The sequence below is a fragment of the Mesoplodon mirus genome (genome assembly GCF_964341445.2).
Source record: "Mesoplodon mirus genome assembly, chromosome: 7".
Classification (NCBI taxonomy): Eukaryota; Metazoa; Chordata; class Mammalia; order Artiodactyla; family Ziphiidae; genus Mesoplodon; species Mesoplodon mirus.
Window position 1 is genome coordinate 6420463 of NC_138983.1, and position 23380 is coordinate 6443842.

Consider the following 23380-nt stretch of genomic DNA (forward strand, 5'->3'; position numbering starts at 1 on the left):
GTGTGCAGGCTCAGTAGTTGTGGTACACGGGCTTAGTTGCTCTGTGGCATGTGGGATCTTCTCAGATCAGGGCTCGAACCCATGTCCCCTGCATCGGCAGGCAGATTCCTAACCGTTATGCCACCAGGGAAGCCCAAGTTTTGTTTTCAAATTAGTGTTATTTGGCCATGCCATGAAGCATGTGGGATCTTAGTTCCCTGACCAAAAATGGAAGAATTATGAAAAAAGACATGGGGTCCAGGAATTAGGGAATCTAGCCCAGAACATGGCAAACAGAATTCCCAGGAGAAGTGCTCGCTGCAGTTCTAGAGAACCAACAGCATTCACTTAGGCAGGGGATGAACAGAAGTGAACAGAAAAGGGGAACCGTCAGACTGGGAGGAGGAAGAATTAGCAATCGGTATAATATAGAAAACTAAGCAAATGAAGAAGACAGGGCAATTAGTAACTCCATGAAACATAAGTACACAAAAAAGGTAATGTAATTATAGCCCAATTCTTGGCTCTGTAGTAAGTAGATAACTTTCACACAGTAATCCAAACAGTGAGTATGGATTTACCTAAAAACTGGGGAGAAAAGGAGAGGGCAGGGTTCTCCCACAAGAGAGCTATAAGCCTCACCTATTACGATAGGGAGCCAAGAAATAATGTCTAAGCATAAACATATTTAAAGAATAGCTAAGAGAACTGTAGCATGGGAGCAGTACTGGGGAATGGGGAGAGGCTTGCAGGATCTTAGTTCCCTGACCAGGGATTGAACACGGGCCGCTGCAGTGAAAGCACGAGTCCTAACTGCTAGACTGCCAGGAAATTCCTGAGAGGCTGTTTTCTTGTTATAAACTACCGAATTCCATAGTACTCAGTAGGTACATGTTTTTAGATACTTAAAAAAAAAAAAAAGGCACCACTCTCCTCATCCTTAATGTACAGTTTCTTGGAGCTCTAACTGGTGAGGGCATTGGGTATCATGCACAGTTTCTTGCTTTGTATTGCTTTATTTACACTGTCCAGACCAGTACAATTCACATATTTTTTAATGATAGGTACATTGTATTACATCATATAAATTCACGTTAGGTTGGGCTTAGGAATAGTTTCTCCACTTTCATCATCATGAATAACTATGAGTTGAACCCAGATCAGACTTCTTTGTTCCGAGTTCACACAGTTCATCACTTCACTGGGGTGAAAGGGATTGTGAGGTCATCTGGCCCAGCCCCAGTGACACAGCTCCAGTGATAAGGGGCCCAATACCTGCTAGGGCAGGCCCATATCAGAATAAGCTCTCTCAGGAGACTCTTCAGGTTAAGCTGAAATCTCTGACAGCGACACTCGCTCTACCTGTCTTTCCATTTCCAGACGAAACCTCCTGCTTATTCCAGCTGTGCCTCAGTCAGCTTGATCTAGAAAGTCTAGACCACCCTGATCCAGTTGGTTTGTTTGCGAGTGGCTGGACTGTGCAGAGAGGAGGGGGATGGGGCTTTTTCTGGTCCAGTCCCCTTGCTTCTCTTAACCTGGCCCCAGAATGCATTCCCTGGGGAGGACAGGGGGTGACTGTGGGCTGTCCCTCACTGTCTCTGGCACAGAGGCTGTTGCCCGGCAGAATCAGTCAGCTTGGGGCCCTTAGTGTCAAGAGCAAAAGCTCTGCACTTACTCCTGTCAAGTACCCCCTTTCTGGAGTTGACTCCTTGTTTCCTCTAGAGGGGCTGCCAACTGTAGGAATGTTACAGCTGAATCTGGTCAAACTGCCTCATTTTACACTTGGGGAAACTGAAACACACAGGGATTTGGGTACTTCCCACAAGCCTGAGCTGTCTGCCACATGCTAGGCTGTACCTGGTCAGACAGAAGATATAGGTCCTTCCTCAGGCAGTAGGGTTCCTGGCTCACAAATGGCTCAGGGCGGCCCTGGTAGCGCTAACTCAAAAGAAGGCTGTGAGGCGGGCCAGGCAGACTAGCCAGGGGGCTCCAGGAAGCACCAAGGGCCCGGACTGTGGGTCTCTGATGCTTAAGGTCTAAACATGTACCTTCATTCAATCTTCAACCTGACTCAACACCTATGGTCCATGCCTTTCCAGTGAGTCTCTCACACTATGGCCACTGCCCAGTGAACTTGCCATTCACCTGACCCATCTGGGCTCCGGGGCAGAGAAGAGCATCTTGACTGGCAGTTCTAGGCTTCTGCCTCCCAAACCCCCTCCCCAGGACCCCAGAGACGCCCCTCCTGTGTGCCACAGCCCCACCTCTGCTCTGTCTAGCTGAGCCTTCCTCTCCTGGGATGCTTTCTGGGCACGAGCATCCAAGTCAGGAGCAGCAGCTGTGTGGTCTTCAGAAGCCTGGTGGGGGGCTGGGGCCACTAGCTCCTGCACGGCACTCTCTGCCCCCCCACAGCAGCTTCTCCCTTGGTGATCTTCATGGAGCATCACAGGCCTGAGACCTTGGCTGAGCCCAAGACTTCCTGTGGGAAGGCAGCTATTCCTGGGGCCCCCTGACTAGAAAGAGGGGCCCCCTGCTGAGCTCACAAGGGGAGATCAGAGCATGTGTTTTGCCTGCAAGCTGAGCTGGGAGGAGCCAAGCCTCTGGAACCCCAGGGAGCAACAGGGGGCTCAGTCTCACCCAAGAAAAGCCTCTGATTGTCTCAGGCAAGGCCCCAGCCAATTCTGCAGCAGCAGCAGAGTGACATGCCTAAGGGAAGCGGCAGACAAGGAGGCTGGGCCTATGCCCTCATCTCACCTTGAGCACTTCAGAACTCTGCCTTCAGACCTGGGAGTGGTTTCTGGGGAAAAGTGGGGGGAAGAGAGAGCCCAAAGGGCCAACGCCTGGGTTCCCCTGAGGAGGACGGAGCCCAACCTCCTGGAGACTCACTGATCTGCTGCTACAGGTCACCCAGTGGTCAGGGTGGTGAGAAAGGGGCACTAGGAGAGGAGAGGGAGGCTGTCGCCCAGCACACTGCTGCACTGGAGTGGGCCTGGGGCTGTGGACTCTGCCTGGCTCAGTGGAAGGGGCTGGATCTCCCTGGTCCTGATTCCACAGGGGCTTTAACATGGGCTCAGGCGTCAGGCAGCTGCCAGTCCCTCACTCACAGGCATGTTGATATGGGCGCTGAGCAGGGGTGCGCTCTGGCCTTCTCGGAGCACCAGCACCTATGGAGAAGGTGCCCAAGGTAGTAGGGGGCATTCCCCCTTTACCCCTGCTCCTGCAAAGGCCAAGCACGGTCTGGTCTGCACTGGCCCTAGTGCAGGGCTCTGTCAAAGGGGAGGGGGAGGCTGGGAGGCCTCTACTGGGCAGACACCCACCCCGTCCTGGCAGCCACCCGGGGGCCTTGTCCGCACTCACTCACACTGACCTCCCCAACTAGTACCAACGGGCAACCTACCTTGATAATGTCTGAGATGCCCTTGTCACTAAGACTCTCCACAAAGGTCTCCAGGGGGTAGTTGAGCCCTGGCACCAGCAAGGGGACCTAAGTTTGGGGACAAAGAGGTAAGGGAGTCAGCCCTCACGCCTACACGGTGTTTGGTAGATTCCAAAGCACTCTCATACCTGTTGTCCCAGCTGAACTTCAGTGTGCCCTGGCAGGGTGGGCAGGGATGACAAGCCCGTTTGAGGAGGATGTGGGCTCAGTGGGGGGAGTGAATGCCGCAGGGCTGCATGCATGTCCCTAATTAAAGCTAAACCTTTTTTTTTTTTTTCTTTTGGCCACACCGCACAGCAGGCGGGATCTTAGTTCCCCGACCAGGGATCGAACCCGTGCCCCCTGTAGGGGAAACATGGAGTCTTATCCACTGGGCCGCCAGAGAAGTCCCTAAACCTAAACCTCCAACCAAGTCCAGGGCTATTTCTTTCACATCCCGAAGTCTTTCTCAGTTTCTGGTCCTTCTAACTTAGGGTCAAACCTGGACCTGGGGGGAAACCAGGCTCTTCACTCTGGAAGAGTCTCCTTGGGGCTCCCATTTCTGCTGCAGGAGTGGCTGGAAAACAGGGTGGGCTCTGGGACCCCAGAGCACCAACAGACTTCTGAGGGCAGCACCGGTGAGACCTGAACTCTCACTGTTCTCCCAGAACCTTCGGTGTGCCTCCCTGAGACCTCTCACAGGCTGGGAGAAAAGCAGCTGAGGCAGGTCTCGGGGGCTCTCCCCAGGGCCCCTGCTGCACCCTAGTCTGGTCTGTGGCTGTAGCCACTTGCCAGCTCCCTCACCTCTGACCTGCGGACATCTAATCTGGCCCCGCCCACAGTTTCTCACTCCAGGTCTCAGTAAGGTGGGTCCAGTACCTTGAAGAAGGCCCGGGGCAGAGCATAGAGCCCCTCGTTGTACAGGAAGCAGACCAGCAGCCCCAGGATGGGTCGGGCTGTTGAGGTGTTCTGCAGGTGAAGGGTGAGCTTAAAGGTGGGGCCCAGGCCCTGAACCTGTGCAGAGGGTGGGGTGGGGAGAAAGCCTGTAGGACATAGTGGCCTTGGGGGCCGAATACGGCCTACCCTGGCCCTGCCCGCCCGCCCCCCCATCAGCGCCCTCAAGTCACCTTCCTTGAACCCCTCTAACGCACCGTCCATCCGCCCCTCAAAAGGCACGGAGCTCAGAAGCTTGGCTCCGCGTGCAAGGGATGAGCAAAAGCCCAGAGCGGAGAAGGGGCTCAACCGAGACCACTCAGCAAGCTGGTCGGAGGCACAGCTGGCCTGGGGAAGCCGGCCCTGGCTCCCACGTGTGTCCACGCCTGCCCCAGCCTGCTCTTCGCAGGGCCTGGCCCACCTCTCCTCTCGTCCTCTGGTGGCTGCAAGGATTTCACTTTCCTCCCTCTTACCCTCGACTGCTCTGCAGCCGCTTCCTCTCTGTATCTATCCACTTTCTTTAGGGAAAGAGATATCAGAAGCCCAACTGGATCAGACAGCACACCTCAGGGACCCATTCAGAGCCGGCTGGAGCCCTGACGACCTTGAGGTCACTTGTGTCTGAGTACAAGGGGCCCTCATCCTCCTCGTGCCGGTGTAAGTCTCAGGAGGGCCCCTTCCCAGTACCGGGCAGTCCGAACTCCTTGGGCTGCCGGCAGTTACCGAAATGAACAGGTTTCTTCCCTGTACCACAGCTGTAAGAGTCCCCCCAGGCTCCTGGGAAGAAACATCCCAAGGTGACTACCTGTGTGCCCTGCCCCAAGTCTGGGGGCTTGTCTGAGGCACCGCATGGAATAAGGGGGCTGGAAAGCGTGCCCCACTCTGCGGCCAGCCAAGGGGAAGAGGCGGCACAGGAAAGGGAAGGTGGGAGCGCTCTCACAGAGGAGGACGTGAGACCTGGGCCCTGGGCCTGTGGGAGGGTGAAAAGGGGCACGGGGCCTAGCTGCCTTGGGATCCGCTCCGGGGCCGAGGGGTGCCCGCCCAGCCCTGACCTCTGCCCTTCTGGCCCTGAGGTGGCCTGATGCCCCCCGCCACGTGGGTGCTCACCACAGCGTGCAGCTTGAGCGGCTCCCGCGCCGTCGCAGACACGGGGCTCAGGCTGGACTCGAGGGCCTGCGTGTAGGCACGGGCGGCCCGGAGGCGCAGCAGGTAGAGGTCTGCCTGGAAGGTCCGGTGCATGGCTGAGGAGGCACACAAAGGGCCGATGCTGGACGTGAGGTGGGAGGAGGGGGCAGGGCCAGGGGAGAGGGCGCTCCTGCTCAGGCGGCCGTGGGGAGAGTGCAAGAGGAAGGCACAGTGGGCAGAGGCTGGGAACGTGGGCAACAGGAGGACTGAGGTCCCACAGCCAGCCTCTGGTGACACTGGACGCTGCGGACCACTCCCTGCTCCTCCCTCCCGGTTCTCCCACCACCTGGCTGCCCACACAGCCTCAGCCTCCTGTGCTGGCTCCTTCTAGTAAGGGCTGGGGTTCCCTTGAGTTTTGTCCTTGGTCTTCTTCTCATCCTCTGTCTTCCTCGCTGCCCCATCCATGTCCTGCCCCGGCTGTGACCACCCCAAAGAGGAACAACCGCGAGCTCCTGAGGGCAGGGGCGCATCAGGACCCGGCCCGCGTCTGCACCTGGTACTGTGCACTCATCTTGGGCAGCTCGGCGCCCGGCCTGCCTGCTGCTTCTAACTGCCTGATGGGCACCTCCACCTGGACATCCCATCAACCCCTGGAGCTCAACGCTGCGGAACCAACCTCATTTCCCTAACTCCGTCACTGCATCCCCATCCATCAAGTCACCCAGGTTCACCCCTCACAGCTAACCATTTGCCAAGGTCGGATGAGTCTTCCTCAAGGCGTCTCCAGAGCCCGCTCCCTCCCCTCCATCCCACTGTCCCCCGTTTCCAGACTGAGCACCTCGGTCAGCCAGTCTGTCCTTGCTCCTTGTGCCTGCGAGGACCCTCCTGCCATTCGGAAGCTTTCATCTTTATGTTGCCCCATCCTTTCCTCTTTCCTTTTTCCTCGAATACTTTCACAGTTTATTTTTAATTTACCCAGAATTAACTTCTGTGTTTGGTATGAGAGTTCTAACTTTTTTTCTAGAAACAAGTTGTCCTAATTATGTTTTTTGGAGTCTCTCCTTCCCCCACTAATGTGAAACGACACCTCTATCATATACTGACTTTCCACGTGTACGAGGGTCTGTTTCTGGACTTCCTAAATGTGCCACTGAGCTGTATCAATTCCCATACTGATGCCACAGCTGCTAATTCCTACAGCTTCCTAGTTCATTCTGCTATCTGATAGTCTGAGTCTCCTCATTCTTATTTTCCCCAAACTTCTTAGATTTACTCTTAGAATCAACTGGTCAAGTCCTCAAAATAAAACCCATTGGGATTTTAACTGTAACTTTGCTATGTTTCTAGATTAATTTCAGAAGCTGTTAACTAATCAACAGCTTTACAACTTTAGGTCTTACTACCCTGAGACTTGGTAAGTCTTGTCATTTAAATATTCAGGTGGTCTTTCCTGTTCTTTAAAGCAGTTTTATAATTTTCTTTATTAGACTTTGTATGTTTTCTTGTTAAGTTTACGTCTAAGGATTTCTTTGCTATTGTGAATGGAAACTTTCTCTTTTCTAACTGGATACTGTTGGTATATACAAACGCTATTGATTCTTGCCATTTTCATTATACCTTAGAGAACTTCCTAATTATTTCTCTAATATATCAATTGCTTCTCTTGGGTTCTCTAGGCTACAACAGCCTGCTAGCTATTTTTTTTATCCTGTAATTTATCCTTTAAACTGTAAGCCAGATTCCTTTCAAAGACAGAGGGGGTTGAGTTACTGTATTTTTCTGCTTAACATCTTTCCCATCTCTCCACTACACGGAATAAACCAACACATCTTAACTTTGCATTCCAGACCCTTTCGGAGCCAGCTGACCTGCTTTTCCAGCCTCCCCACTGGCCACTGAGCCTTCCTGCACTGCACCCGCAGCTACATGGCAGATGCTGCTTAGATCCAGGTAGGGCCCTGTGCCTTTTCCCAAGCCTCTGCCTAAATCGCCCTCCCCTCTCTCTCTCTGGCAGGTAGGCTTATAATCATCTTTTAGGGTCAAATCCAATATCATCTCTCTCTGAAGCCTTTCCCAGGCTCCCAGGCAAACACACTCCCTTGTGTGTCTCAACAGCCCTCTGCAGAGACTTATTCTACACCTGTCATGCAACGTGAAGTTAGCAAGGTCTACTGAGCTCTTTAGGTAGGGACTGGCCTGATTCTAGGCGCCTGGCACAAGGCCTGGCATAATCATAGGTATTAAGTGAATGAATGAACAAAGAGAGCAGGAAAATCAAATAGGATAAGGAAGAACCTCGATCAGATTCTACTTCTCTCATGAGAATTCCTCCATCTAGAAGTGGCTGCTCCCTCCTTGAATTCTAAGGGCTCTCGCCCTCACCCACAGCACCTTCCACCTTGAGCTGTAGCTCTTTGTTGGCAGGGTGCACCTCCTAGGCTGTCTCTGGGCTTCCAGAGGCATGAGACCCACCCGGTTCACCCAGGTCTCCTCCCACTGCTCAGGGCACCCAGGTGGTGTTCACCCAGTTCCTGCTGCCTTGGCGCAAGGGAGGAGGAACAGGAAGGAGCCAGACTGAATCTCACCGGTGCCGGCTTCCCGCTCTCGCAGTGTCTGATCCACATAAAGCCGGGTCTTTCGGGGCATGTTGAGTTTCATGGCCTGGGCTGGTGGGGGACCTGCTTCACCTCCCCCGTCCACAAACACTGCTGTGCGCTTCAGGATCTTGATAATCAGGCCACCACCTAGGGAGGAGGACAGACAGAAGCAGATTTGTCCTCCCCAGTTCTACCCTACATTCATTCCCATTCTTTCTTCCCAAACAATCTGTCTCATATTGACATATTTCAGTCTTCCTGCTGAGACTCTGAGTTTCTGGAAGGAAGGAAGTGTGTCCTACTATTAATTAATTCATTCATTTAGCAGCTGATTTACTTGTTTGTCTGTTTATTTTTGGCTGCGCCACTCTGCTTGCGGGATCTTACTTCCCTGACCAGGGATTGAACCCGGGTCCCCTGTAGTGGAAGCGCAGAGCCCTAACCACTGGACCGCCAGGGAATTCCCTAACAGTTATTTATTGACCACTGTGATGTTCCTGGCGTTGTGGCAGATACTGAGGTGAACTGGAGATACAGCCAGGGCCTGGCCCCCAGGTAGTGACCTCAGACTGCTGGTGAGCTGTCCCCAGTGAAGGCCCAGCCCAGAAAGGACATGTGTCTGCAAGCCCTGCTTTCCAAACCCAGGCCCACCTCCTCATCCGCCTCCTCTTCTTTCCCAGGATCTGGCCTATCTCACTGACTCCCAACTTTAAAACCCCTGCCAGGCCTGACTTGCCTCACCTCGTGTAGTCATGATGAGGGTGTGATCTTCCCGCCCGTAGCGGCCAAAGCAAAGGCTGGTCACTGCATCCTACGGTGGCAATGTCAGAGTTTAGCTGGGAAAATGACTCAGTGAGGAGAGCAAGACTGGGGGGAGGGGGATAAGGCTGGGAGACCCCAGACATGATGTAAGAGGTGAGATGTGAGTCGAGGCCTGGAGCCACGCTGCCTGTAATCCCAGCCCCCTCCTCACTGCTGCGGCCACAGTTCCAGACTGAACCTCAATGGCTCTGGGGTCAGCTTTCTAAGAGGTCTCCCAGCCTAGTCTTCCTCCCCAGTGTCTTTCACACTGCTGCCTCTGCTGCCTTTCAAAAATACAAATATGACCACGCCTACTCCCCGCTGAAAAACCTCCACTGGCTTTTGCCCTCCTTGTCAGGACGTTCAAGGCCTTCCGCATCTGACGCCAACCTGCCTTTTCTATCAGTTCTCTCCCTGCCCTTTCCCCAACCCACATACCACACCGCCTGCCCTCCCAGCAGCCTGGTCCAAACCAGCTGCTTTCCAATTTTACATTGTGACATACGACATTTTATACATACAGGTACACAAAGTTTCCCATGTGATATATTCTGAACTTCTTTTTTCTGGTTCTGTTGCTGGCCTATTAAATTGATTTTGTTTGAAGAACTCTGGTCCAGATTCATCAAACTACCTGGATTCCTTTAAAGAACACTCATGCCTCTCAGCCTTTGTTCATGTTATTTCCAGTCTGGAATATTCTATCTCCATTTATCCACTCCATTTATCGAAGCAGACTGCTTCGAGGCCCAGCTGAATTGTGATTTGCCCTGTGAAATGGCTCCTGAGTTCCGTCCCCCTTCACCACCACCCCCAGTCACTAGGCTGCCTCTGTGCTTTTTCAGTGCTTTACTCTGCTTTAGTCTGCCTTGTATTTGAATCGGCTGTGTCTCTAGCTGGCTATCACTTCAGACTGTAAGTTCCCCGACAGTAAGGATTCAGTCACTGATTTATCCTTCTAATACAGTGAGTTGTGCATACGGGATGCTCAACGAATGTTTTCAAAATGCATCAGAAGTTAAGGGTGGCAGCTGGAGTGGGGTCAGGAGAGGCAGCTAAGGGGCCCCACAGCGGGGAGCGGGGCAAGGAGGAGGCAGCAGCTCACCGGCGCGTGGACGACGCTGAGCAGGGCCTTGTCGCGGTAGATGCGGACCTCTCCGTTGGCCAGTCCGGCCATGACGGCCTGCAGGCCCCGGGAGCGCTGCTCCAGGAGGTTCATGGTCAGGATGGCCGCGGGCATCTGCACCGTCCACAGCCTCTTACCCTGCGGGGGGGACGGGGGATGGCTAAGTGTCTGCAGGGGGCTCAGGGCTTAAGAGTGGAAAGAAGGGGTGGCTGGAGTTGCTGGGAAGGGAAGGCCGGAAGGGCTCGCCTGCTGAGGGGGACTAAGGAGGCACGGGTGGAGGGGCTGGGGCTGGGGCTTGCCCAGAGGCCACACCTTGTGGGTGAAGCCAAGCAGGCTGTCTTGGTTGCTGCCCACCACCAGGACCTTGTGAACCCGGACAAGCCCCACAGGCTGGGCACTCAGCTCGATGCAGTACTTGGGGCTCTTGGAGTCTCTGTGGAATAAAGACACTCTCCCAGCCCCAGAGGAACCCTCTCTCCTTCCCCAGCTGACCCTCCTCTTTCCAAGCCCCACAGACTATCCTGGCAGGAACCTTGGCCCACAAGCAGATGACTGCAGTATTAGTTCCACGTCTATGACTTAGTAGCTGCATGACCTTGGATAACAGGAAGTGTGTCTTCCCTCCTAGTCTTCCTCTCAACTTTACCACAGTAATTTGTGTGATAACCTGGCATTTACCAGTTTACAGTGAGCGTACCGCAGGTTAGACAAAGTGATGGACCGACGCAGTTTAGTAATTTATCAGAAAAGCATGAGGAGTTTAGTCTGTGTAAATGCACAGTTCTCAGTTTCCTGGCCTCTGAGTCTTAATTTCTCTTATCCAGAAAGTAGGGATAATTCCTGTCTGTCCATCACAGGCTCTAGCCCACCTTTCTTAAGTCTGAGCCAGAGTCATCTCCCACCTGATGACTCGTCTGAGAGCTTCCCCACTGGTCTCCAGGACTCCTTCTAATCTACCCTCCACCCAGCACGGTAATCTTTAAAAAATGTAAACGGGTCATGTCATTCTTCTGAGTAAAACCCCATGATAGTTTTCTACTGCACTTCGGATAAAATCCAAAATCTTTACCACGTCCCACCAGGTCCTGCGTGAGCCGACCCTGGTCTCTACGTCATGTCTTGCCACCAAGCTTGAGTGGGACAAGACAAAGTCTTTCCCACCTAGAGTTCGCTTAAATTTCCTCTGCCTGTAACACTCTTGCTTCACTTTTGCAGAGCACAGGCTCCGGATGCACAGGCTCAGCGGCCATGGCTCACAGGCCCAGCCACTCCGTGGCATGTGGGATCTTCCCGGACCGGGACACGAACCCGTGTCCCCTGCATCGGCAGGCAGACTCTCGACCACTGTGCCACCAGGGAAGCCCTTGCTTCACTTTTTGAACAACTGGCTCCTTCTTAAGCTTCAAGTCATCTCCCCAGACAGGCATTCGCTGATCACCCTGACCCCATTATTTTTTCCCATTGAGCCTATATTTTTCCTCCATAGCATGCATCCAGTTTGCAATATTATCTTGGTTTGTTGACTTTAATATCTATCTTCCCACAAGGGCAGGGACTTTGTTAATGTTTTGTTCATCAATATATCCCCAATACGTTATACAATGCTTAATACATAGTAGGTGCTCAAAAACATTTCTTGAATTAAAAAAAAAAGACTGTTGAGAAATATCAAACTAATGCATAAAGAAATTTCACATATCTATAAAAGCAACAGAACAAATATGAGAGACTATTTTTATTTCTTCTAATATCTGATTGCATCACTCGTGTTACAGCCACCCAGCCCAGTCTCTCACTTTGCCAGGCCCCATCGGACAAGCCTCCACATGTCCCCTGTGCTCAGGGCTCTGCCTCCTAAATGAAGTTCTCAGCTCTTTCCATTCCCACATTCCAGCCCCAAAGCCCCCTGCTCATCTTACAAGCCCTCAAGATCACCAGGTTTCTGAGATGTTCCTCTGGCCCCAGAGACCACGGATGCGGTTACCTTCTCAGCATATAGATGTTCCCGTTGCGGCAGGCAGCAGCAAGACGGAACTCCACATCGAACTGGCCAGAAACCTCCAGGAAGACGGGGATGCTGGGTAGGCTCATCTGCAAAGAAGAGACTCAAACGTCCGGATTTCCCTGGAGCCCCAGCCCTTCCCCGACCTGAAGTAATTCCTCCAAGTCCCAATCTCCTCATTCACACCCTGCTGGTCACAGTTTAAACTTGTACAATTTTTCTGGAAGGAAACTCGGCAACATGTAGCCCTTTGACTAAACTAGGCCACTTCTAGGAATGTATCGTAAGGAAGCATTTAGATAAGCACGCAAAGATGTTTGGGCAAGGAAGCCCACCGAGGTGGTGTTAATAATAGCAAAAAACTGCAAACAAATGTACAACAGGTGACAGGGTACATCTATATAATCGATGTTGTGTGGCCTTTGCAAAGGCTGATGTGGTTTTATATAGATACGGAAAGATATTGATAAGCTTCTGCTACATGAAAACAGTAGCTTACATGATCCTATACCACGAGGCCATATTTGTAAAAAAAAAAAAATTATGTAAAGTTATATATCTTTGTCTAAATATGAAAATATCTGGAAAGACTTATGCCAAAGACTTATCTGTGGGTGGTGGGATTTGGGGATATATATCTTTTTCTTTTTTCTTTTTTTTTTTTTTGGCCCCATCACATGGCATGTGGGATCTTAGTTCCCCGACCAGGGCTTGAACCCGTGCCCCCTGCAGTGGAAACACAGAGTCTTAACCACTGGACCACCAGGCAGGTCCCTATATCTCTTTCTTTACGCTTATCTACATTTTATAATTTTCTACAATGAACACATATTACCAAGAACTAACTGGGGGGCAGGAGATATTGGGGAACAGGGGAGGGAATGGAGCCTGGGCCACGGGTGTGCCCACGGCCAGGCCCCACACTGACCTTGGCCAAAACAGTGAAGGCCTCTGGGTCCAGCACCAGGAGCTCCTTGTTCTCAGTGCCCAGCACCAGGCAGGACACAGCATCCTCGTCAGCCAGGTTCTTCTTTAAGGTGGTCATGGTGGTGATGACCGTCTGCAGAGGGACTCCAGGGGTCACCCAGTAGCTCCCCTCACACCATCCCCCCCAGATACTCCCAGGACGCCCCAGGAAGAAAGAGGGCAAAGGAGGAGGAAGAGTATCAGAGATGTGACAGAAGATTTATGTACAAAGGTGTTTACTGCAACAAACCTAACCTTCTAACAAAAGAGGATTGTCTAAGTCAATCATAAACTATCTGTATAATAAAAAACCCATGCAGTCATTTACAAAAATCACATTTTACAAGAAGACTCAATGACAGGGAGGATGCTTCTAACGTATTAAGAGAAAACACAGGTAAAAAGTTATGTTAGTATTATCCCAGTTTAAAAAAAATATATGAATAAAAAAACATGCTGGAAAGCTAAACCCTTAAATACAAATACTGGTTATCTCTGGACAATGAGATCACAGGTGATGTTTAATTTCTTGTGCTTTCCTACAGTTTCTACAGTGGGCATATGTTCTTTTTCTAATTGTGACTGGAGAGAAAACAGAAGGGGACGATCCCTTTTTTAGGAATTTCTCCTGTGGAAATAATTTAGCAGGACCTAAATGTTTCTTTGGATAAAGCTGTTCATTGTGTGACTATCTTTAAGATAAAAAAAAAAAGGAATGATCCTCAATGCCTAGTGGAAGGAGAAAAGCTATAGAAACATGGATGTCAGTGGCTCCCAATCATGTAACCATGGCACACACTTGGAACGATGGCCTCCCCAAGACTGCATCTTTTAAGCAATACTTACTTAATTCACTTCCTGATTTTAAGAGTACTCAGTGACAGTGACAACTGTGGACCTGAGCTGCTGCTCAGCAGGAGAGAACAATGTTTCTCACAGAATTGTCTAAGGCTAGCCAAATGCTGAGGTATGTGTTGGTCAGGGTGTTCGGCTCACATGGCCTCTACAGGAAGTAGCCGGTTCCCCTGCGGCTTTCTGAAATGCAGGGATAGCTATGGGAGCCCATCCCTGGGCTAGGGTCAGGAACCCCTAGGTCAGGAACCACTGGAGTTCATCAACGAATAGGATCATCAATAAAGCCATTAAAAGCATAACTAAGAAAAATATGAAGTGCATAAAAAGGAGACATTTCTTCTCCAATGACCTGCATGTGAATAGTTACATAAACTATGAATGAAATAATGAATAATCAATGAAATAATCAAGGGGCCACTTGATTAAAAATGGAGTTCTTCAAGACTAATGCTCAAGATATAATGTTATGTACTCAAGGGAAGCAGGATATAAAAGCATATTTATAAAGGAAAGGTACCAAAATGGTAAGAGTACCTCTGAGTAGTGAGTGTAGTCACTTATATTTCTCCTTTATATTTCTCTTTATTTTCAAAGTTTTCTCTAATGAAAATATATTACCTTTACCCCCAAGATGATGAAAGTTATATAAACCTACATAACTATATATCAATTCAAAGCTGTCACTGTGGGGCTTCCCTGGTGGTACAGTGGTTAGGAATCTGCCTGCCAGTGCAGGGGACATAGGTTCAAGCCCTGGTCCGGGAAGATTCTACATGCTGTGGAGCAACTAAGCCCGTGCGCCACAACTACTGAGCCCGTGCGCCACAACTACTGAGCCCGCGCGCCTAGAGCCCGTGCTCCGCAACAAGAGAAGCCACCGCAATGAGAAGCCTGCACACCGCAACGAAGAGTAGCCTCTGCTCACCGCAACTAGAGAAAGCCCGCGTGCAGCAACAAAAACCCAATGCAGCAAAAAATTTTAAAAATGAAAATAAATAAATAAATTTATTAAAAAAAAAAAAGCTGTCACTGTTAACTGGAAAGTAGAAGCCCTGCAGCTTTGTGACTATGTGGAAGGGTAACTGCAAAGTAAAACTAGTTGCATTTGGCTGTAGAATTTACCACTAATGTTACATGGTCTTTTTAAAAAACTGTCCATATTTTTTCTAGGGAAATAAGAAGAGAGGGGCAGTACCTGCCGCCTGATGGACTTGGACTTGTGCTGGTTCACAAATGCCTCCATTTCACTCAGCTCCAGCTGCAGAAACCTGGACACACAGAGCACTGACACCTGCATGCCTTGGGCCTGGCTGCCCTCCCCAGGCCACTCCACAGCCGCTCCCTCCCCGCTGGGAGCTTCTGGAGCTCTGGCCCTCCAGAGGGCCCTTACCTGAGTGACTGTACAGACAAAGGCACCTCTGCCTTCTCCCTGTAAGGAGAGGGACCATCATGGCAGGTTTAGTTAAGGAACAGGGCCGGGGGGTCAGACTGCGGGCTCTGGGATGAAGGCGTAGGGGTGGGGGAATGAGGGAGGGGTAGGAGGCATATGAAGGGGGAAGTGGGATCTCACCGGATGCCCTCCAGCATCTCCTTCAGGGTCAGGGGGTCGATCCGGTCCTGTGCCAGCATGGGAAGAAGGTACAGCCTGTGAGCACCAGAGCCAGGCAGGGAACGAGGACAACCCCAAGGCTGCCACCTTTGCCTTCTCGTTCTCATCCCGCACGTCACTCACCTCTTTGGCCTGGTTCCAAAGGTCCTGTTCCAGGGGGTTTGGAGGCAGCTGGGGCAGGCTGAACTTGAAGTAGGGCCTGAGGTTCTTATACACATACACACAAGGGCCTGACGCGAGTGCCAGCGCTGGTGTCCGGGGTTCGTGTTGCTCCATGAGGAAGGTGGCAGCAGCGGCTGGCAGGGCAGGTAGCGGGCTTTCGCTCAGCACTGTGGGTCCTTTAAGCACCTTCAGGCGCGGCTGCTGCCCACCTGGGCCAAGGTCCCCCACCACCAGCTGTAGAGAGAGGCTGGATGATTCCAGGCTCAGGGTCTAAAGACCACCCCCCCTACTGCCCCTCTTCTTGGGCTTAGCTTTTTGCTGGTGCACATTCATATACGCTCACAATGCACCATGGGTGGGTGGGGGAAGGGCAAAGGCTTTGCAAGAAGGCTTGCAAGCTGTGTGGCCTTGGGAAAACTGATGCAACTTCCTGAGCCACAGTTTTCCCACGTGCAAAAGGGGAATACCTACCATATGACCCTTGTAGTGAAAATCAAATGAGATAATCAACTAGAGAACCTAGCGAGGAATAGGTGGCAGCTGATGTTTTCATTGTTTGTTCAGTAAACATTTCTTCAGGGCCTGCTCCATGCCAGGCACTGTTCTAGACACTGGAACAGTTGCTGAGGTCAGTGGGGGGCCTGAAACTCATATCTGGGCTCCGAGGCCTGGCTTCCAAACGGGAACAGAGCTAAAGATGCAGAACCAATCACGCAGAGCAGGATGTGCTCTATGGACCCAGAGAAGAGAACCAAGCTCCTCAGCCTGTCTTTTCCACCCTCCAAGCCACTGTAGCTGTCATGCAAACCCATTCTCCTGAGTGAGGCCTTCAAGGCCCCTCTGATCTGGTTCCCAGCTTGTTTTCTAACACCTCCCTATCCATGCTATGCTCCAGGCAGTATGGGGGCTGCCACAGAATGCCGGGATTCTGAGCATGTACAGTGTGCCAGGAGCCACATCAGTAACTTCATGCATCCTTTCATTTAATCCTAGCAACAACCTGTGAGGTAGGTACGACTATTTGCCTCATTTCACAAATGAGGAAGCTGTGGCTTAGAGATGTTAGGTAAAAGTCACACGGCTAGTGAGTGGTAGAGCTAGGACCTGAACCTAGGTCTGTCTGGATCCAAAGCCAGTGGTCTTAACTCTTATTTCATATTGGCCTCAACTTTCTAATTTCAAATTTACTCTTTCCAAATATGCTGTGAACTTCCAAGCCTCTCTGCCTCTGCTTGTGCTGTTCCCTCTGCCTGGAATGCCCTCCTCTCTTCCATGCCTTCTTGGGACACTTCATTCATCCTTCAGCACCAGTTCATGTTACTGCCCTCTAGTGCGTCCTGATAGATTCACTGTTCTTTCATTGGTGCTCCAGTAATACTTTCCATATATTCTATTTTAGCATCCACTCATCTACCCCAAAAATATTTATCAATTATCTAATTTGTGCCAGGCACTGGGTTAGATGCTGGGAATCGACAGTAAGCAAACTAGCCATTGAAAAAGTTATTACACAAAAGCATTACCATTTCACATTAGTTATTGGATCTGTGATTTCTCTACCCTTCACTGCTGTCAGCCCAGCGCCAAGCATACACTAGGTGTTCAGTCAACATCATGGATGAATTAAGGACATTGTCTATATCTCCTTCTGACTATGAACTGACTCATTTCTGAGTTTAGTGTGTGCACAACACCTGACACGCAGAAGGGGTTCACTGTATGCTTGCCGAATTGTTGAATGATTTATGGATAGGAATTTGGGGGCCAAAGTCACCAAATCCTACTGCACAGTCCATGTAGGGTATGATTCCCTTCAAGCTGCCCACATAACACACCCATTGTGGGTTCACTGCCCTTGCTGAGGGCTGAGCTGACAGACCCAGGTCTGCCACCTTTTACAAACTCGGTAAACTCAGCCTCTCAGAATCTATTTTCCCACTAATAAATAAAATCTATGTATGTGAAACTGCCTCAAAGAGAGTTAACTTCCTTTATTTAGCCCAATATATATCTCAACCTTTTAAAAACCTGCGCCTTCAACATTTTTAATCTATTTTTCTTCTTTTTTCAATATTTTCTTGACTGCCCCGTGCGGCATGTGGGATCTTAGTTCCCCAACCAGAGGTTGAACCCACGCCCCTTGCATTGGAAGTGTGGACTCTTAACCACTGGACTGCCAGGGAAGTCCCCCAATTTTTTATTTCTTTATTTACATTTTATTTACTTACCTTTATATTTTAAATTAAATTTAAAATTAAACCTTTTTATTATGGAAAATTTTCAGTCATATACAAAAGTAGAGAGACTCATATAATGAAACCCCAAATACCCATCATCCAGCTTCAACAATGATTAACTCATGGCTAATCTTAAAATCTATGTCCTTTTTAAAAAAAAAATTATTTATTTGGCTGCACTGGGGTCTTAGTTGTGGTACGTGGGATCTTTAGTTGGGGCATGCGGGATCTAGTTCCCTGACCAGGGCTTGCACCCGGGCCCCCTGCATTGGGAGCACGGAGTCTTAACCACTGCACCACCAGGGAAGTCCCTATGCCCTTTTGATAAACATAAAAATCTCACTCTCCTCCCTTCTACTTTCCCTCCAGAGTAACGTCCCACCCCCAACCAAGGGATGTGCCCTTCCAGCAAAGAATTACTTCAAGTTAACAAAATTAAGAGGCTTTATCTTAGTATAATTTCCAGCAGCATTTTGCTTTGCTTTACTTTCCACAGCCTGTACTGTGAAATCAACAGGTTCTCTTCACTTTCCACATTACAAATAAAAATTAACCCTAAATGTGCTTTTTCAAAGTACACGTTAATTCCAGATTATGCTGAGCTTCTTTGGAGCCACAGGGAAGTCTCACCTGTGGGGTGATATGCTTACCTTGTACTCCCCGTCCCCATGCAAATCTGCCAGCTCTGGAAAACATAAAATAGCCATAAGCCAGGGTCTCATAATTCTAGAGGCTTCCCTACAGAACCATCTGACTCCTCCGTCCCCCAAGAACCGGGGTTCCTGGTCCCAGAGACTCACGCAGGCAGGCGGAAAAGGTGTGGATGTTGGCCATGGGGTCGTAGTGTGCATCCAGCCATTTTGAACTGGCTTCACTGCTGGGAGAAGAGGGAAAGAGTTGCGGGGGGCGCGGAAGATGAATCCCAAGGGAGGGGAAGAAAACTTGTCGGAGCTGATTTCTGAGAATGAGGTGTGTACGGAGCTCTGAACTAGGGGTATAGAACATCTGGGTCCAAGTCCAGGCTCCACCACCGGCGCACAGAGTGACCTCGAGTCACCCACACGCACCCATTCACTCCTTGGGCCTCAGTTTCCCCACTTGATCTCTAAGAGCCCTTCAAGGACCGCCAGCGCTGCTGAGAACCGCAGGAGCCCAGATCCCGGGGACCAGGGCACCCTCTTTACATAGGTAGGAAAAGAGGCCTCAAGGACCCCAGCCTTCACCTCTCAGCTCTGCCGCTGTCGGAATCCGACGAAGACGCAGCAGCCATCTTCTCAGGCGTCACCCTGGCAACCAGCTCCGGCAAGCCGCCGCGCAGCGCCTAATAGAGCCCGGGTTCTGGAAAGCTCGCGTATAAAGGTTCCGGGCGCTCAGCTTTCCGACCCGGGACGCAGAGGCCAGCGAGCAGGATGCTCTGGCTTGTGCCGGGTTTCTAGCTACTGAGATGCAAGCCCTCATTCCAGCTCGTATCATTTATCGTTGATCCTTCCAGTAGGAGCTTCTGGGCCCTGCAGCTCAGGGTCAGCGGCAGGGCCCTCTGGCTTTGAGCCCTGGAGAGGAGCCCTTCTAGTGTTTATGAACAGCAAAACGTAACTCCTCCCCTCTTCATCCTCATGGTTAACCGGGTGGAAAAGAGGCCACTCCTTTACTCCCTCCTTACTCTAGAGGTCCAGGCTCAGAGAAAAAAACACAAAGGGTAAGAGATTAAATCCTAGGATTGTGACTGAAGTTGAGGCTTTCCAGTTTTTAGGTTCCTGGAATATTTTTAAACAGAAGAAAAGCCACGAAGGAGGACGACAAAAATTGTGCTACGTTCATCTCTTGACTCTCTGTATATCCACATTTAGAGGTGGTGTCAAAATCCCGTTGTGGATGGGAGCCTAAAAATGACCCTCCTTCTCCCTCCGCAGGCCTTGATCCCAGCACCCTGCTGGGAGCAAATGAGAAGTGAGGCAAAGGCAAGGAGGAACCACACAAACTGCAAAAGATGGTGGTGGTTTCTAATATTTATTTTTCTGGTTATAAAAGTAATACATGAAGAGCACTGGATTGGGAGAGGTTTTGAGTCCTGCAGGATGACAGGTCACTTTCTCAGAACCTGCAGTGCCTCATCTGGGAAGCCGGATAAGGTGTCCTGCCTTGCCCACCCCACAGAGGGCAGTGCAAATCAAATGAGATAACACAGGGGAAGCACTTGGTAAGCTGGAAAGTGCTGTCAAATGGAAGGGCTTAGTGTCACCACCCTCGGCTGAGGTAGCACCAAGGTCCGAGCTCCTGCCCCTCCCCTAGCCCCTAAGACACGACAAAAAGGGGGCCACTTGCAGCCTTGGTTTAATGGAGTGGGGGAAGGGCCATGCAAATCTGCCTCAAGCCTGGCCAGATGGGGTTTCACTGGGGCACTTCCAGAACCGGGCATCAGCTGTGGCCAGCTGGGTGAGGATCTCCTCCAACTCGGGCCCATCCTCTGGGAAGCGTTCAGAGAAGGATCGGATGAGGCCAGCAGCTGAGGCCTCATACTCAAGAAGCTGTACTTCTGAGCCTGGGGAGGAGATGGAGAAAAAAAAAGCAGCAGGAAAAGGTCTTAATAGGGAAGCAGAATCATAATCATAAGCACAGCAGCAGCTAGTTCTTCCTGAGCTCTTACCATGTGCCAAAAATTGTGCTCAATATTTCTTTCTTTTTTTTTTTGCGGTACGCGGGCCTCTCACTGTTGTGGCCTCTCCCATTGCGGAGCACAGGCTCCGGACGCGCAGGCTCAGTGGCCATGGCTCACGGGCCCAGCTGCTCCACGGCACATGGGATCTTCCCGGACTGGGGCACGAACCCATGTCCCCTGCATCGGCAGGCGGACTCTCAACCACTGCGCCACCAGGGAAGCCCCTCAATATTTCTTTATCTAACTGAATCCTTAAAATAATCCTATGAGGTAGGAAATATTAAAGGGGGAGTATTCAGTGAATTGCTGCATTCATTCATTCACTTAATAAAGATTTACACCAGTGCCATGTTAGGTAAAACAGACACAGTACTTGGCCTCCAGTAATTGCCTTATCTCTGTCTACTGTTGGACCCTGGGCAAGTTTCTCAACCTCTCTAAGCCTCAGTTTCCTCATCTGTAAAGTGTGCGCAAGCACAGTACTTGTTCTCTCAAGAAGTTGTGGTGATTAAATACAATAATACATCGAGGGAATGCTCACCAAGCGCTAGCTACCACGAGCATCACGACCTCTGAGCCTATTACTCATCTGTTAAATGAGGCTGTTCCTAGCGTACCCATCTAACTTATGGGGTGTTCCTGAATACTCACGGGAAGCACTTCCCTCTAACGTCCTTCCACTGCTCCACCCGCTCACAGCACCTTGTTGTGCTCTGTGGCATCACGAGATGTACGCAGCTAAGAGCACAGGCTCTGAGTTCAGATGGCCCAAGTTCAAATCCTGGTCCTGCCACCCACTAACTGTGTGACCTCAAGCAAATACATTCTCTTCTGTGTCTTCGTTTCCAGCTGAAAAATGGGGATAATGACCTCCTCATTGAGTTGTTGGGAGTTGATCCATGGAAAGTTTTTACCCAGACTCTGGCACATGGCAGTCCTCAAAAGTTAGCTACAATCATCATCAGCATCCTCCTCCTCCTCATCACCACTACCTTTGAATATTCAACCTGTTCTTCAGGCCTTAAAGTTTTACCCCCACTTCCTCCCCAGACCCTTCCCTGAGTCCCTCAAAAGTAGAGGTGATCTTCCCTTCTCTAAGTGTTCAGACCACTGTTTGTGTCTCTTGGGCACCCATGAACACTTCCCTTATAAGATCATTTCTCTCTCTGGCTTATTCCTAATGGGCTGTGAACTACTTGAGGTGAGTAGTCCAACCCCAATGCCTGCCCAGGGCTGGACAGTCAAAGCAATGATGATATTGTCCATGTAATGAGCATTGACTATGTGCCCGGCATGATCCATTCCCTCACTCATTTGACAGGCATTGAGAGGCTCCTGTGGGCCCGGCCCTGTGCCAGATGTCAGGGATGTGCTGCTTCTGCTGCCATGGAGATGAGCAGACAAGCAGACAGGAAAATGGCAGAGTGACAGCCGTTTGAAGAAGAAGAAGCTGGGTAATAGCTCAGGGAGTGTGCCTGGAGGGTGGGGAGCCGGGGAGAGGGTTGCCAAGGGGTGGGGTCCAAACTCCTCTATTTTATTTTTTAAATGAGGTGTATATTCATTGTTATTAATTTTTTCTTGTGGCCGCACCACGCATCTTGCAGGGATCTTAGTTCCCTGACCAGGGATTGAACCCAGGCCCTGGCAGTGAAAGCGCTGGGTCTTAACCACTGGGCCACCAGGGAACTCCCTAGAGTTTAGAATAAACCTTTTAGGGCTTCCCTGGTGGCGCAGTGGTTGAGAGTCCGCCTGCCGATGCAGGGGACATGGGTTCGTGCCCCGGTCTGGGAAGATCCCACATGCCGCAGAGCGGCTGGGCCCGTGAGCCATGGCCGCTGAGCCCGCGCGTCCGTAGCCTGTGCTCCGCAATGGGAGAGGCCACAACAGTGAGAGGCCCGTGTACCGCAACAACAACAAAAAAGAATAAACCTTTTAAATGCTTTTTCCTCACCAGGAGGAGGTAATTATTTCATTTAACCCTCACAACTGCCCATGACTATGGCAGTGAGGAACAAACACTCTTAATACAAAAGGGCCTTTAATACAAGAGGTACAAGCGCAAGGCAGACAGGGCCAGGGATTCTGGCAACAGCATCATTGCTTGACGAGGGAGAAGGACCACGGGGATGCTGATCTCTCTCGGGGCTCTGCCGAGTCCTGTTGTACCCTGGGCTCCACTCAGCCTGCTGGGTGCCACCTCTCTGCCTGAGCTGACTTCACTCCTGGGCCCCCAACAGGCCTGATTCTCCGGTATGATGTCTGGCCTCCCCCCAGGCCTGGGGTCTGCCTGTTCTACTAGCCCCTGCTCTGCTGGCCCGCCTCAAACCTTCTGTTGCCATCTGAGAAGCAGCATGACCCCGTGTGCGTGTGGGGGGGGGTGGTAGATGCCAAGGTGTGGGCCTGAGGTTTGGCACGGGGCGGAGGGCCACCCCAGGGAGCCTTTCCTGAGCCCCAGCTTGGTGCCAGGCCTTCTCTGCGCTCCCAGAGGGCCCTGCACGGCCCCCATCAGGGAGGGCTCAGGGGCCCATTACCTTTGAGGCGAGTGTTGGGCTGAACGATGAGCTTGCGGGCTTCCTTGCGGAGCAGCACCGTGTCCCTGAGGGAGAGGAAGCGCTCGGGGGGCTCGTCGGTGACCGCCGCATACCCCTCATATAGGGCCCGGCCGCCAGCCACGTCCCCTGTGGACTTCAGCACCTGTGGGAAGGCAGGCGTTAGTGCCTATCATGGGCGCCCTCCCGGCATCCACGGGGCTTTGCCAGGGGCTACCACCAACGGTGCCCAGCCCTGGACTACATCTGCTCTCTCGCAGCTTTCCTGTGCTGAATATGCGAGGAATGCGGGTCACATGCTAGCGCAGAGTAAGTGCCCATACTAAAGTGAAGCCAATGGTCCTCCTCTGCGTGTCTCACTTGAGCTA

The 23380-nt window shown here is 51.1% G+C and overlaps 2 protein-coding genes across 8 annotated transcripts in view; both read right to left on the reverse strand.

Moving 5' to 3' along the window:
- Positions 1 to 987: 987 nt before the first annotated feature.
- Positions 988 to 19099, reverse strand: BBS1 (Bardet-Biedl syndrome 1). Of its 3 annotated transcripts, none has more exons than XM_082626652.1 (17): positions 19031 to 19099; positions 18608 to 18681; positions 18458 to 18492; positions 15532 to 15804; positions 15370 to 15416; positions 15190 to 15228; positions 14995 to 15067; positions 12907 to 13038; positions 11961 to 12067; positions 10289 to 10409; positions 9956 to 10114; positions 8791 to 8860; positions 8038 to 8196; positions 5435 to 5568; positions 4274 to 4408; positions 3377 to 3463; positions 988 to 3143 (listed from the first exon to the last, which is right to left on the reverse strand). In XM_082626652.1, exons 1-17 carry the CDS (start codon positions 19075 to 19077, stop codon positions 3057 to 3059), a joined length of 1779 nt encoding a protein of 592 aa, XP_082482778.1. In that variant the 5' UTR covers positions 19078 to 19099; the 3' UTR covers positions 988 to 3056. The 3 variants fall into 3 exon arrangements, with proteins under 3 accessions (XP_082482778.1, XP_082482777.1, XP_082482779.1); XM_082626651.1 differs by having other exon boundaries at positions 18608 to 18684; XM_082626653.1 differs by lacking the exon at positions 12907 to 13038 and having other exon boundaries at positions 18608 to 18684.
- Positions 19100 to 19798: 699 nt separating this feature from the next.
- Positions 19799 to 23380, reverse strand: part of DPP3 (dipeptidyl peptidase 3) — a 44594-nt gene continuing 41012 nt past the window's right edge. For all 5 annotated transcript variants that reach the window (XM_082629014.1, XM_082629010.1, XM_082629011.1 and 2 more), the window contains exons 17-18: positions 22995 to 23157; positions 19799 to 20346 (exon numbers count right to left, since the gene is read on the reverse strand). In XM_082629014.1, the coding sequence (XP_082485140.1) occupies positions 20174 to 20346; positions 22995 to 23157 (336 nt within the window). In that variant the 3' untranslated portion in view covers positions 19799 to 20173. The remainder of the gene's footprint in view (positions 20347 to 22994; positions 23158 to 23380) is intronic.